At 47.5% G+C, this 15,104-nt stretch overlaps 1 protein-coding gene across 4 annotated transcripts in view; it reads right to left on the bottom strand.

The window, feature by feature from the left end:
* Positions 1-1,573: 1,573 nt before the first annotated feature.
* The window catches only part of ESRRB (estrogen-related receptor beta), a 108,233-nt gene continuing 94,702 nt past the window's right edge, over positions 1,574-15,104 (bottom strand). For 3 of the 4 annotated variants that reach the window (XM_009886979.1, XM_009886983.1, XM_009886981.1), the window contains 3 exons: positions 14,432-14,593; positions 8,228-8,497; positions 1,574-1,818 (listed from right to left, as the gene is read on the bottom strand). In XM_009886979.1, coding sequence (XP_009885281.1) covers positions 1,574-1,818; positions 8,228-8,497; positions 14,432-14,593 — 677 coding nt within the window. Of the gene's footprint in view, positions 1,819-8,227; positions 8,498-14,431; positions 14,660-15,104 lie in introns of all 4 variants that reach the window. The other variant, XM_009886982.1, reaches the window with a different exon arrangement.

Here is a 15,104-nt window from a genome sequence, read left to right as displayed (position 1 = left end):
GGTTTTTTCTCACCTCTACTGCCATGCGGCTGACCACAAAATAGACAACACGTTCAGGTTTCATCAGCTCAGGCCGGCTCAAAAGTAAGCGACCTAGAAAATAACATCTCAGAGAATGCTAACAGCCAGTTTTGTCAGTCACCCACATTTCCCTCTGGCTACTGGGAACGCAGCAGTTGTGGCTTAGGCAGCAGGCAAACAGGACTTGGAGACAGCAGGAACCTGGTTACATGAAAAGAGTAAATTAACATTCCCCCACTTCTTCTCCCACCACCTCAAGGTCAGGTATTTGCTTTCCCATCAGTGAGAGAGTCTCTTACCAGGCCCAGGTATAATCTATGCTAGCTATTTTGCTGCTGTTGAGGATAATAGGATGAGGCAGGGGAAGACAGTAGTTGAGATATTGGGGGTTTCATGCCACCCTCTAATTTATTTCCCTAGGCTGCCACAAAAAAAGCAATCTCTCAGGCTCAAGAGCTGCCTCCTCCGAAAAGCAGTGCCCTTGATTCCTAACTAGCATTTGGCAATAAGCCTAAGTCTCTGTGGAGGCAAAGAGCTATCACTTTAATGAAGTCTAGGAAAGCCCTGGTTTGGGGTGTATTTATACTTGGGCAATAACCATGCAGACAAAGCCTTGTGTTCTCTGCCACAAGGAACAAGTGGGGAATGGCACTCAGCTGAGCTGAAGAGGCAGGTTTGATACACTATGGGGTGAAAGTGTGGAAGAACTGTAGATAGCACCACATAGGAGAGGATGCAGAGATTATCAAGTCATCCCAGCACTGAAGCATAGCATTAGGCTCATTTTTTCATGCCATCTGGGAAAGGAGACTTGCATTCTCTCAGGGACATACATCCTACCTCTTCAGGGGCCTGCAGGGATTGTACATGGGAGGGATAGCCAGGCGTAATGAGACACTGTACAAGGTCGCAGAATATCTTACACAGTTAGGAGCATCTTTCCCGGTAAGAAGTGGGGCCTGTATGTACAAGTGTTAGCTGTAGCTAGAGGAGCCTGGGAGGCAGTCATTTTGATCAGGAGAGGTCCAGCAGCGCTCTTCTCCAAAGGAGCATCTGCTCTATGGTTAGAGCCAGAAAGGTGTCAAAAAGAAGGACCCTGGCTGCTTCCCTTTCTATCTGACCCCTCACAACACCAGCAGATAAAGTTAATATTGACTCTATTCTTCCTCTCTTCCTGCTTCTGTCCCCACTCCCCCTCCAGCCCTGCAGAGGGAGCTGGGGAGCAGGCGGCCTGGACAGCGCTGAGAGCATCACTGCTCAGAGGGGCTGAGCCCCGACGACCACCTCAACAAGTGCAAGAGCATATTCTGGTATTTCCCACAGAGAAAACAAACGAAAAAAAGAGAAACAGGTGACTGATTAAAAGAGTTTCCCCCCTCCTGTACATGAGATTCTGCAGTCACGCCGACAGATAGACATTAAATAATTCTTCCATAATAAATGATTGGAGATAAAAGCCGGCGGTGGCTGCTGCTGCTGTTTGGATTGCTCCGTTGTCTGCATCTTTGTTTCTAGTTTGTTCCCCGGCCACTGTCGGCTGGCGCTGGGGCTGTCAGACCTTTGCCTCTAGCATTTCTAGGAAGAGTTTATGCATGGGAACCTTGCCTTGCAGTTTGATGCTGTAGAAGTGCTGCACAGCTTTGGCGGCCGTCTGCCGCAGGAGGGGCAAGGTCAGGAGCAGCTTGCCTGCTCGCCGGGGCTCCTCGTTGCGCTGACTCAGCTCGTAGTCCTGCAGGGCTTCGTGGAGAAGGTCCTGGAGTTTCTGCACTGCATCCATGTCCTCTATGTGCATGGAGTCTGGGAGGAGGGAGAAAAGACAGCAAACAGACAAGTCAGACCATGAGGAAGGAAATCCTTTGTGGTCCTGAAGCTAAAGATGCTTTCTTTCCTTTTTTTTTTTGTGTTGTTTTTTGGGGTTTTTTTGTTGTTTGTTTGCTTGCTTGCTTGCTTGTTTGCTTGCTTGTTTTTGTTTTGGGGGTGTGTGTTATTGTTTTAGTTTGTTTCTTAAGGGGAAAAAATCCACCTTGCTGGCAGGTGGTGCTGCTGCTGTGAAGTTCAGCATCAGCCCAATGAGTTGGCCCTAGCAGTGCAGGGACAGTAAGCTTGCCAGGGGTAGGTGACACCTTGTGCCCTGTGCGCTGCACATTTTGCCAGCCACCCCAAGGCTGTGCAGGGGTCAGCCGGGGACCTTTGTGACTTGCACATTCACTTGCCCTCCATGCTCCTTATGGGGAGAGTCACCCTGCAAGGGGCAGCAGCTGCTGAGCTGCCGCTTGGGAGCAATCTCATTAAGAATAATTAACACTGCTATAGCGCTTCATCTGTCTAAACTGCCTAATTGCTGTGCAGCTGCTCAGGGTGTCAGCAAGACAGAAAAGCCCCAGTAGGTCACAACCAGTGTGCCCAGGGGTGTTGCCAGGCCCACCTTTGTGCATATGCCCCTGTTTTCAGAGACTGCCAGCAGCTGCTCGGGAAGCTTCCTGCTTCAGTACAGGAAACCCACACCTCCTGCAAGGCCTCTTCCCTTAACCTGCCAGTTAGATTTCTACCAGCTGCCAGAGGGGCTAGCAGGGTTTGAGAAGCTAACACAGCTCCTTGGTGCGTCTCGGAAGCAAAGGTAGCTCGTAGTGATCCAGTCCAGGGTCGAGCTGGGGAATCCAAGTTGAACACAGGCTGCTAAACTTGTGGGTAAGTCATGGTGACAGAGGGCAGCACCAAAGAGCAGAGAGCTTAGATTAGGGCAGCTAACCAGGTGCAGCTTCACTGAAGGCTTTCCTCCTTTTCATCTTGCTGATACTTGCTTCTTTCTTACAACCCTGACAGAGCTGGAGACACTGTTCCCTTGTCTTCATTGTTCAGAGACTTTTAATCGATACTGAACTCATTGATAAAGATTCCTGCCACAGGGCGATGAATTCAGAAGCAGCAGCAAGGGGACACTATGGTAAGCACACATGCACACATGCAGTTGCACCGTCTGCTGCTGCAGCTGGGCTTTGCAGTGTGGCAGTGCTCTGGCTCAGCCCACACACACGCAACGCAAATGTGAGGACACGGATGGGTTCCTCCGTGTGACAGCGGTGAAGGGGAGGAAAGCTGGCTAAAGCGCCAAAATCTCTCTAGAAATATGTGCCATCTCTATGGAGAGCGCAACACAAATTAGAGACTGTGAATTTCATAAGGTACATGTGCAGTAAATGCTATTTATGATGCATGATTTGTAAAGTATTACAACAGTTGAGAAAATATTATGTCTAGCAAGAAAGCTGTTTAAGAAGCTGTTTAGAAGGGATGCACTAATTAGAGAATATTAAAGGCTTGTATTACCAAGAAGCCTACTGAGGAAGGATTGTTCTTGCTGCGTTTGGTTTTTGTGTCCAAGAGACCAGGCAAAGAAGCTCAGAGAAGGGCTGGTAGGTCATCACAGTGACCTGAGCTACCCACAGAGGTTGATTGTGAAAAGTAAGGAGGGAGAAGCACGTTGCCAAGTCAGTCTGGCAACTTCTCCCAGCCAGGTAGCACCTCTGGGAAACTTCCATGCACCATCCAGGAGAAGTGCGTGGGATCTGTTTCTTGCCAAGTTGCAGAGGTCATTTTGGAGACCGGAAGCCTCAAGAGCTGTAGCTTGAGGAGAAATGTCCTACAGCCTTTCTGTTTAATGTCTTTCTGGCTAGGGGCACAAAGGGGAGAAGTAGTCACAGCCCATCAGTTTGCAGATCCCAGCGGGTGCTAGAAGCACCAGGCAATGAGCCATGCTTCAGGTCAAAGTGGGTGCTCTGGTTTTGGGTACTGATGCTGTTTGTACAGAATCCCAAAGCTGTGCCCTTCTGCCACCTGACTTCTGTAAGGTGATGAGACTTAACAGCACTAAATAACTAGACAAATACAGGGAGAGGAATTGGGGAAATAAAGATCAAAGCTTGCCCCTCCCCCCCACTCTTTACTGAAAGAAGCTCAAAATTGGCAGCTGACTGCAAAAAATAAAATAACATTGCAGGATTAATTTCCTTGCAATCCATCAGTGAGCTGGTGTCGATGGCATTGATAAACTGTTAATTACAAAATCAATAGCTATGAATTTTTACAGCTGTCAGAGCACTGAGGCAGAGAGAAGCTGCCTGACCATGTCCCTGAGGGTCAGCTGGCCTAGAAGTCAGGCTTCATGTCAGGAGCCCTTCTCCAGCACTGCTGGCGTGGGGTACAGGGCAGGTGTAAGAATGGAGAAGGTTCACTGCCTCCTCATCCAACTCTTTTCTCACAGCTTCTGGCAGGAGCAGGAGCAGGGACCTCACAGGACCCATTAGTACAGAATTTGCTACACACCCCCTTGCTAGATCCAGACCTTGTTCACTCCAACTCAACACTAAAATGCATTGGGGAAAAAAAGGGGAAATAAGGTTTGACCAGGCTGGGATGTCCTTAACTGAACACGTGCTGTATGCTGACTTGGAAGGCTCTGTAATACACAGGTTGATCAATTTGCATTCTTGAGGAAAGAGGACCTAGGAATGCCTCAGAAGGGACTGCTGGCTCTGAAGGGTAACAAGTTAAGTCTACAACACCCCTACTCTGTCAGAAAATGGGTGATCGTATTGTTGGGACTTGCCTGCTGCTCTGGGCATTAAGAATTCATTTCTCAGCTCTCTAAAAACACTCTTATTAAAGTCAGAGTTTGCTTGAGTTATCTTTGCCAGTCCCAGCAGGTGTGTCCTTGGTGCATGACACTGAGGACTCAGAGATCAGCCGCAGCTCTGGCTAGGTCAGCCTACTGTCCGCTTGTCCTCCAGTGAAGAGTGAGTGAGCTCCCACTTCTGCTTTAATTTGTTTTAATTCCTAGAAGCAAACGGCCAACGTACACAGGGCTGCATGGAAGAAAGTCCCTAAAGCTGGGTCGCATAAGCATTTACACTCAGCAGGGATAGGGGAAATTCAGGAATTTATCTATATGGGCGGCAAGGCAGAAAGCAGGTCTGGGCAGCACAGGTGCTAATCCAAGTGCTCAGCTTTAAACCTTGCCCCTGACCCAAGGGAGCTGAGGCCCGGCCCAGAGGTACTCTGCATGCCTACGGTTTTAGGAATCAGCCGTTTGCATGCAAGCACATACATGCAGGCTCTGCAAGTTTCCTCCATGCCAAAAATTACACTAAGAAAAATAACTTACATTAAAAGAATGTCAAGGTAACATTAGAAAAATACACTTGCCCCATTCTAGCTTCCTTAGGTATGTGTTGTGAGGGGCTTTAACTACATGAAAAATGAGATCTCGTGCTTGACTTTCATGTTTCAATATGAGTATCAAAGCGGGATTTTTTGTGGATTATGCTCCTACATAGCTGCACTTCTAGCAGTACTAGGAGAAACCAGTGAAGTGAGAATGGCTTTTCCTGTCCAGCTGAGAACATGCTGTGGCCTGCCTGCGCCTCCTGACCGTAACCTTGGTTTCTTCACTCCACAGCACTGGAAGCAAAACCCCAAAGCAGCTGATGAGTGTTGGTTGTTTTGCTCTGTCTTTGCTCAGTGTTTCTCCACTCCTGATACAGACTGTCCCATAGGGCTTATCCTGGGCTTAGTCCTGACAGCACAGTGAGCAACATCAGCAGAGAGTGCTTCTGTTGCACCATGAGGAACTTGATAGCACCAAGGCTCATATCCTGCAGAGTCTCTGCTCATAGCATGGGCCTGATAAATGTCCCAGTGTGGTACTTACCCTGTCACCCTGTCACAACCACTACCTTAGCACTTCAGCCTCTCTGAGGAGCCCTTCTCCCTGTTTCATCCTGTGACCTTCCTGGTAGACAGGAGGCAGGTTCTTTAACAAGAGTTGATTACATCGCCACAAGCTACCGTCCCACAATTGAGAGAGGCCAGCCTTGGCCATCTGCCCATCCTGGTTCAGTGGCAAAGTGAAGGCAGCAATTAGAGCTAAAAAAGCAATATATGAGAAATTGAAAAAGGGAACTAGATAGCAATTCATATGAATCAGAAGTTATGAAGTGTAGAAAATCGATAAGGGAAGTGAAGGACATCGGAGGAAAATCCATGGCTGGAAGGGCTAAGGACAATAAAGAAGTTTTATACATATTTAAGAAATAGAAGAAAAATGACCAGTTTTAGGGGGGTTCTTTTCACCTGGAGATGATTAAACTATTAATAGCAGTGTAGAGGAGACAGAAGTCCTCAGTGAGTACTTCTGTCCTGTTTAGAAAAAAGAAGCATTATGTACCTGAGTTATATGAAGATGATGACTTCTTAGTCTGTTGTTTATGTAAGAAGATGTTAGACATCTGTTAGGGACAAACTTTACAGAAATCAGCACAGATGGATAACTTGGCTTTAAGGGTTCTAAAATTGCTGGCTGAGGCCCATCTAGGGCAGATTAATGATTAACGACTCGGTATTTTTGAGAAATTCAAGATGACTGGAAAAGTTCTCATGATGGAAATATTTTCCTGGGTCTTATCTGATAGTTTCCATGCTAGCCTGATGTGAACCAGGATATAATAAAGGGGGAAAAAAAAGAAGTAGTGATGTTGAATTAAGACTTACAAGATGGTATTACAACTACTGCCAGTCAACACAATACTTTGGAATAGAGGTCTTGTCAAACAAACCTGATTTCATTCTCTGATGAGATTACAAGTTTGGTTGATAAAGTTAACTGTGTAGATATAATAGACTTAGGCTTTTATAAGGCACTTGGCTTAGCACCACAGGACATTCTCATTAAAAAATTAGCACTATGCAATATCAATAAAGCACACTTTCAATTGATTAGTAACTGGCTAGATGACAGATCTCAAAGTAGCTATCAGTGGTGAATCATGCCTGAAGGAGGAGTTTTCTAGTGGAAATCCACAGGGATCAGTAAAAAAACAGATGCTACTCAACATTTTTATTAATGAGCTGTAAGTAATTTTTCTTTTTTTTTTCCTCTTAAATTGCTGCTACTAAGAAGTATGGATGGCAAAGAGGAACAGAATGTTGTAAAATAGTGAGGATAGGGCAGCCTCACAGCATTCTGAACCCCTTGCCTACACTTCAAGTAATATATCTACAGCTAAGGAATGCAACTATGGAACAGGAGAACTTATCGTGTCAAGCTGTGAGGTGTAAAAAGACCTGGGGTTATAGGGCACAGCTCAGCCAAAACCGGTATCTGGAGGCTGAACTGGAGGCAAACTGACGTTAAAGATATGGTGCTGCCTTTTTGGTTTTTTTTTTAAACTGAGAGAACAATTAATTATTACAGTCAGATACCATGAAAGATGTAGATTCCCCCTCTTTTAATCCATTCAGGTTCACACCAGGTGTCTTTCTGGAAGGCAGCTTTAGCCAAACACAGATATTGGACTCACTGCTGGGCTGCAAGGGCGAATTCTGTGACCTGCACAATGCAGTTCAGCAAGAGCTGATGTGAGACAATGAGGCTCAAGGGATGTAGAGGGAGCCCTCGTCACACAGTAGCTTTAGCAGTTTCCCTTTCGGAAGGTACTCCTGAGAAAATACGTATGTGGCTTTTGTGCAACATCAGTGCAGCACGCGCCTGCTGGACTCAGTGCTGCATCCCTCCCCAGACTGCGATGGAAGGCACTGGGCTGCGGGCCTTGGCCTTCCTCATCCTCTTCTCAAGAAGAAACAGAACAGGCAGTATCAGGCTTCTGGCAGCATGTCTCACCCTCTACCATCCAGATCCACACTGTCACCCAGTTAAAGTGGGATTCAGTGTTGGTGGTCACTGAACATCTCCAGGATAGGACCAGGCAGCCCCAACCCCACAGCTTTTTGTGGGATTTGAAACTGGGACGAGGGTTTCCCTGTTTGCTGTAACTGACCAACACTACTGAGGTGGATACAGGCATGGCACACATCCCCTTTCCTGAACTCACCGCAGTGGAGTCAGCTTGTTAGTGGAGAAGGGATCCCCAGCCTTTCTTTTACCACCAGAAACCAGCAGCCAGCCCATCCCTGCCTGGTTCCACTCCCTAATACAGGGCAAGAGCACAGTTGGGGCTCTAACAACAGCAAGCTTTGTTTCTCCCTGCTCTCCAGCTTAGATCCTGCTCTATGGACAGAGAGGAGCTTTGAGGATGTTGCGTGACGCAGGCAGAGCACAGTCTCAGGCAGTACGCTCCAGTTTCCTCCCAGGCCAGGTAACAGCGTGGGCTTTGAATCCCTGACTATGAGGCTGGCTGGGCCAGGGCTGTACCTGAATTGGCGAGGGCCAGAGCTTTGAGAGTGACAAACTCCTCTTTTTCCACCTTGAGCTTCTTGTAGCGGCGCACCAGTTGTAAGATGGCCAGGTAGAGCTCCAGCAACCCCGTCAGACGAGAGTGCTCTTCATCCATGATGTAGTCCTCAGCATAGACAAGCTTGTCCTCATACGGCAGGGAGCGGTAGACAATGCCCAGGATGAGGATTTCCATCCAGGCACTCTGCAGGAGGCTCATCTGGTCCCCAAGGGAGAGGTTGGAGAACCCTGACAGGGCAAAAGACAAGCAGGGTCAAATGGGCGTGCAGCAAAGCCTCTAGGAGCCTTGGGCCCTTGGTTTTCCCGTGATTCACCCCAAGCACTCTCCCTCATTGGCCTGCTGCCTTTTTTTTTTTTTTTTTTAAAAAAAGCTGACTAAACTGACCCTGTGTCTATGACAATCAGTATACACGGACCTTACCCTTCTCTTTGCTCCCATGCCCACCCACAGCCTCCAACAGGAGTCCTGATGCTCTGACGGCATTTATGGCAACCCAAGGTTAATGATAACCTCTTTTCAATAACTGCTTCTTCTATAGCAGCTACTGTTTTGTACCACATCATCCCACTCGTTCCTCTGTAGTTTTGTACTGCAGCCTATTTAGTCTGCCCTAGCTGACCAAAAAGCAGATAAGAGGTCCAGATGGCAGAAAAGAGGGCTTCTGATGAGCTAGGAGGGAATGGTACAGGCCTGAATTACAAGCACATGACAATCTCATTTTGGCCAACATGAGAAAAGGTCCTGCCACAACAGAGCACTGAAACGTATTCAAAAGCTGAATAAATTTGTGAACTGAATCTTCTTTCTATTCCTCATCACTCCCTGAGATCCACACGATCAGCTTTCTGCACATCACAGCCAACAACCCTACCCAGTGTGAAAAACACATTTATAATGCCATACAAGTACCTAAATCACAGCCAAAGCCAGTAGCAACAGAACCAGCACCCAGCAGTGAACCAAGTCATTCTCCTCAAATACAGAAAGAGGAATCACCGTCTGGAGATAGGCCCTGACAGCCTCAGGGTCCACTTGAGAAAGTGGTGAGGCCAACACAGAGGCCCTGTCTGCCCTGGGAGGAAAAAAAAAAGGCATGGGAAAGAAAGCTGTGCCTGTTATGTCCTCTGTATCATGTATCCTTGAAGTCCAGACCATGAAAGATGCCAGGGCAGACGGGCGCTGTGCAACAGCCATTACAGACAGAGAAGCCAAGCACAGTGTGTTGGTCCCATCTGGGCAGCTCCTGCCCACCACTGACAGCCAGGCACTGTGCTTTTCGGCAGCTCCTTGCGTCTAAAGGTTCCCAGGGCTGTGAGAGAATGGGACAGCCAGGCACCCCTCAGCTGGGGGGAAAGTGCTCCTCCAGCTTCCCCTGCCAGTTTTCTCCCCAGATGCTTATTAAGCCTCAGGGCTCACCAAGAGGTCTGTGCCATCAGCCTCTGTCCAGGAGCCTCCCAGCCCCGCTGGCTGTGTGCTGGGCTCAGCGGGACTCCTTTATCCCACAGCCCTCTCTGGTCACAGTTCTTGGCCCCGCATCTGGGTCTAGGTAGACAGCCACCATGATGATCATTTGATTTCTCATGTTATCAAGTTGGCAATTAACAAAAGAGCTGATGATTGCTATATTGACTGACTGTGGGTTCTCTTTTTCTATCTGCACTATCTCAGCTGGGGAAAGGAAGGCAGAAGGGTGGGTTAGTGGTATTTATTTATCACTACGCCATGTTTTGTGTTTGTGTTGCCAGGGGAAGCAAAGGGTGATAATGGCCTGGCAGCCCTTGGACATCCAATTTCCCTTATCAGGCCACTGAATAGAAAAGAGGCCCCAGGCCACATTAATTAACAGATACCAATCAGCTGTCACGTGTTGTGTGTGCAAGGTCTGAGGGGAGCAGTGGGTGGGAGGGAAGAATCAATAAACCATTGGGGAGGAGTGCCAGAGGGAACAGCTAAAGAGGAGTCCAGGCTACTGGGGAGAAGAGCTGCAAATCCAGCGCCATGACTGTGAGATTGATTCCTGTACAGCATAGCCTGTGCTCCATGTAGCCCTGCACTGGGTGAATCCCACCCTTGCTCAGGCTGTGAGTACTTCAGGGGTGCCTCGTCCTTTGCCTCACCCTTCTGCCCTTTATCTCCTGCGGTCAGTACTGCGCTGCTCCTGAATGCCGCCCTCCTGACAGGAGTCTAAGTGTGGGCGGATGCAGGTCAAAGGCTGTCTCCCCAGGTCTCCTGCTTGCTGCACAGGGAACTGATGAGATTAACCCTGAGACAGGGGAAATGGTGCTGTGCTCAGCCACTGTCACAGTCTCTAGCACCTGCAGTCTCTCCTTTGGTCATCCCTCTCCTCGCTCTGACCATGGAGAACAGTCCAGCATTTAGGCTGCTGCCTTAAGTCCAGTTTCTGGGTCAGTCACGTGGCCTTTCTGCATCTTCATTCCCCATCTGGATTACAAAAGGGGTTATGCCATCACTTCACTGCGGTCTACCAATGAAATTTGTTAAAGATTGAGAAACAGTCATGTAGTGGAGTGAGAGGATTCAGGACTGACATGGCTCACAGTTTTCTGCTAGACAATAAAGTGGAAAAATTGACTTAACCCTAGCAGTAGCCCATACATCCAGCATCTCTGCTAATCGCTCTTTCCCAGAGGCAGTTATAGCAGGTGGGAATTGCACAGTAGAGACCACGCTTTACCGTGTGCCAAGGACAACAGAAGAGCCAGCTGCAATTGCCCTACCCAGCTGGGAAAGCCCCTTGCCAGAAGCACTCCCAGGTCGCACACGACTCCAGCTCCAGCAGGCGGGCATGAGGGACGGACTGCTGCAGGGCCAAGCTTGGACTTGAGACGTCTGACAGAATCAGGACCCTTTTCCTCCAGTGTTTACACATGTAGAATGCAAGGGCTGGAGGACTGTGCCTGTATCATTGCAGTCTGCACAGACAAGGGAAGATCATGTAACCTGGGCTCTCCCATGCTATAAAACCTGAGATCAGGAAAGCTAAATGCTAATTTCACCTGGACAAAATCACAGGCTTGCTATTATAGGTTTGTAACACTGGAGAACCTCTAGTTGTGAAATTCAACTGCCTTGCCATCTTACAGCTCCCAGGAATTGCTAGAATCCAGCCCTTTTGCATTCCTGAGCACAGCATCCAGAAAGCGCCCTTAGCGATCTGTTTCTTTCTGCTTTTCTCGGGTCTTATCCTGAAAGGTGCTGAATTCTCCGCTGCCCTCCCTAGACTCCCAAAAGAGAAGGCTCTGTCTCTAGCATGCATGTTTCCCTCCTTCCTAGGTGCAGGTTGAGAAAAGCTGCTTTATTTGCAATAGCTGATGTGACATTCAGGTTTTTTATTTTTTTGTGATTTTTTTTTTTTTAATTTCAGTGGTTTGGCAGTGGGAGCTCCCAGAATTAAAAAAAAAAAGCGTCACATAATTTGTGGCAAGTGGAGTTCATAATCTGTTAATTTATTATCATTTCTGTCATCCTGGAGGGCCATTAGCAGAGGTAATAAAGGGAGATGTAATTATAGGATCTGAGGCCACTCCAGACACAGCTGCTGTCACTCCACTTGCCATATTTCATTCTGTGCTAGTACTATCGTCTTCCTAGTGAGAACAGCACAACAGCTACCCTGGGAGAGCCTTCGTCGTCAGCCCTTGAGAGAAGTCTTGTCTCCCTGCATCAAGGCACGCAGAAAAGGTAGATGTTGTTCAAAGACAATTAGCACAGAGGGAGGGAGAGCCGGGGAGGGGGGCCTCATACAGAACAGAACAACTCCACATTGGCTAAGCATGGCTTTTGAGCTAATAGCTAATAAGGCTATTGAGCTAATAACATTTGCTAAACACCACTAAAACATGCTTTCTTGTTATCATAGGAAAGTGTCTTTAAGCTTAACTGATTTTATGTGCTAACACTGTGGGGCAGAAGTTTGTGCCGATACCTAGGATCCTGAAGGGTTGGTATGACTTTAACGTCACACTGTTCTTTACTAATTCCAGTGTGAACACAAGGCAGGAATATATGACCTATGTTCCTTTCTCCATCTCTCCCTGTCCAAGAGTTCATGCACACAGGAAGCAATGTCCTGTTTTGCTCAAAATCCTTGGAAGGCGGAAATACGGGGCATGGATAATCTAGACACCTGGCAGCCTCCTGGCCCTGCCCTGCTCTGCCCCCTTGCTGCCTGACTCAGTATGTTTCATACTTGTTTCAGAACTATGGGGTATTTTGTTCCATTTTTATGAACTGTCTTTTATTATGTTTGCTTCTTGGTACTGCTCCCTTGTGTAACAATCCCTGAGCTCTCTCCTGTACACACAGTCCTGTTATAATCCTGCTGCTGGTCTGAACTGTGCCAGGCTGATGGCTGTTACCACATTGCAGGGCCTTTGATGGGAAAGAAAAATACACAGAGAAAATTGAGATGATGGCAGGCATGTCCTGCCTGTCAGAAAGGAGAGGAAGAACCCCTTTCAGAGTTCAGGAGTAATCTCTACTATACTCCTGCTCTGGGATAATATCACCACAGCAGGCTGGAAAACTCTGTAGGAACTCAGACCTGAGCATCCCACACTCAATCCACAACCACAAGCTAGGGAACGACAGCAGGGCATCCCGTGCGAGCAGAAGTAGCCAAGGTTAGAAGAACATACAACGGCACCTCGCTGGACAGCCGTAGCAGCTAATTGCATTGCATTAAAACCTTTCCTATTAACACCCCAAGTACTGGGTTAGTAGAGCAATCCAGGCTGAGTTCCCTAATCACCACTGTAAGCCCACTTGTGATGAATCAGCCCCAGATGGATTCCAGCACTAGCGAGGGGTGTAATCCCTGCAGATACTGCAGATCTCGTCTAAGAAGGGCACCACTGAGATTAACCTCTATTCAGAAACACCATCCTGAAAAAGTCTCTCCAGACTTTATAGTCCCACCACATCACAGTCCGTATTCCATATGGCCCAGGAGACTACTAACCCTTAAATCACGGGAGAAATACTCCCTCTGAAAAAAGAGAAGCTGCCACCAAAAAGCCAAAAGAGGAGCTACAAAGATAAACAAAATACATGGGAGAACTAAACAGTTTGGCCACTCATGCTAAGATGCCTCACCAAACAAGGAAGAACTTAATGCCAAGAAGAAAAGCAAGAGAACACAGACCCATAGGCAACGTGCAATATGGTTTAAATCCTGTGATCCTGTGGCTGAACCTCAGATACTCTCCTGACACAACAAAGGGGGACAGAGGGCAGGAGACAACTGTAGTGAGTGTCTGAATCAGTCTTTGGAAAGCAGCCACGTGAACCCCAAGGACAACCCCTAAATTCCCTGGGCAACCTTCTTCACACCCAAAACCAACCTATCTTTTTTTTTGGCAGGGGGCAGGGGGAAACTAGAAAGAAGAGGCATTTTCCCTTCCCAGTCCAAATCTTTGTCCCCAGGATGCCCTTGAGGGCCATGTCTGCTCCTTCCGCATGGGTCTATCCTACCTGCAGGTGTGAGACACTTGCTTTGTCACTCAATCGTACAGGCACTCATTGGATAGTCAGTGAGCTTTCCGAGGCCAGTCACATTGCCAATAAGTTGTCCTCATTATTTGTCAGCATAGAAGCCTGGAAATTCACTGACAATAGTGAGTACGTCCTCCACCCCAAAAGGACTTGTTCCGTGACAAAAGCTTTCCTGAGTCTGGGCAAGAATGCCCACTACAGACAGGGTGGGTACCTGCCTCATCATTAGCAGTAAAGTCCAGTCACTGCTGTAACATTTATTCATTTATAAACACAACAGATCTACGTCATGTTGATGCAGTTAAAAATCACTAAAGTCCACTGTACCATCCCAAGGGCTGTTTCCCAAGTGCTTTTGCTGTGCTACTCAACACTAGGTACAACTGAGAACTTTATCATATAATCTCAAAGCCTTCTGCATAATCCCAGGGTGCACACACATACAGGCATCAATTTATGCACCTACACCACAGGCTATATTGGAGTTTGTTTCCAGTGAAAGCCCACCACAAGCAGTTTTCTGTGACTAATTTCCACCCACCACTATATGTAAAAATCCTCTTTGAAGACAAAACTGGTAAGCACAGTGACAAGTAATAGCTCCCTTTGCTGTTCACGCTTACCCCCTTGTAATTCCCCCTGCTTACCTGGGATGTGCTTTGCCCAGCCAATGATCACCACCAGTTCCCTGTCTGCCAGGTCACAGAGGGTTGTCAGGGCTTTGATGTCACTCTCCGGCATGGTTGGATCAGGCATGGCATAAATCTTCTCTGGCTCAGCCACCAGCAAGTGGGAGACAATCTTAGTCACTGCACATTTAAAAGGAGAAGTTATTGTTAGATCCCTCATGACATAAGGTGTCATAAGAGCCCTTTCTAGAAGGACCTTCCTGGGATAAGACATGACTATAGAGCCCATAGGACCTCAGAAATGGTTTTGGTCACAACAGGAGAAGATTACACTGCATCTACACAAGCGTAGTGATCTGTCTATGCCAAACCAGCTCTGTACAGGGATGACAAAAGCAGGAACCTATTGTAAAGTTGTCAGCCATTGTCTCAGGTAGGTCCAACAAGGGGAGGAAGAGGCACGAATAATCAGTTGGTGGGATGTGGAAAAGTTTAGAGACCTATGAGTAGTATGGTAGAGAGAAATCAGCACGGGACCAGTTTTGTTAGCATAGCTTGGATACAGGAAAAGATCAGAATATAACTAAATGGATTTACATAATCTTCTAGGAAAGGTCTGGTATTTAACCCTAGGTACAATGAATACAGCACCTGGGCTGCGCCTAATCTACCTCTGCATGATGGTCCTAAG

This window comes from Charadrius vociferus, unplaced genomic scaffold (genome assembly GCF_000708025.1).
Source record: "Charadrius vociferus isolate BGI_N301 unplaced genomic scaffold, ASM70802v2 scaffold14, whole genome shotgun sequence".
NCBI lineage: Eukaryota > Metazoa > Chordata > Aves > Charadriiformes > Charadriidae > Charadrius > Charadrius vociferus.
The sequence above is the reverse complement of the archived record's forward strand: the minus strand, read 5'-3'. Positions and strand labels throughout refer to the sequence as shown.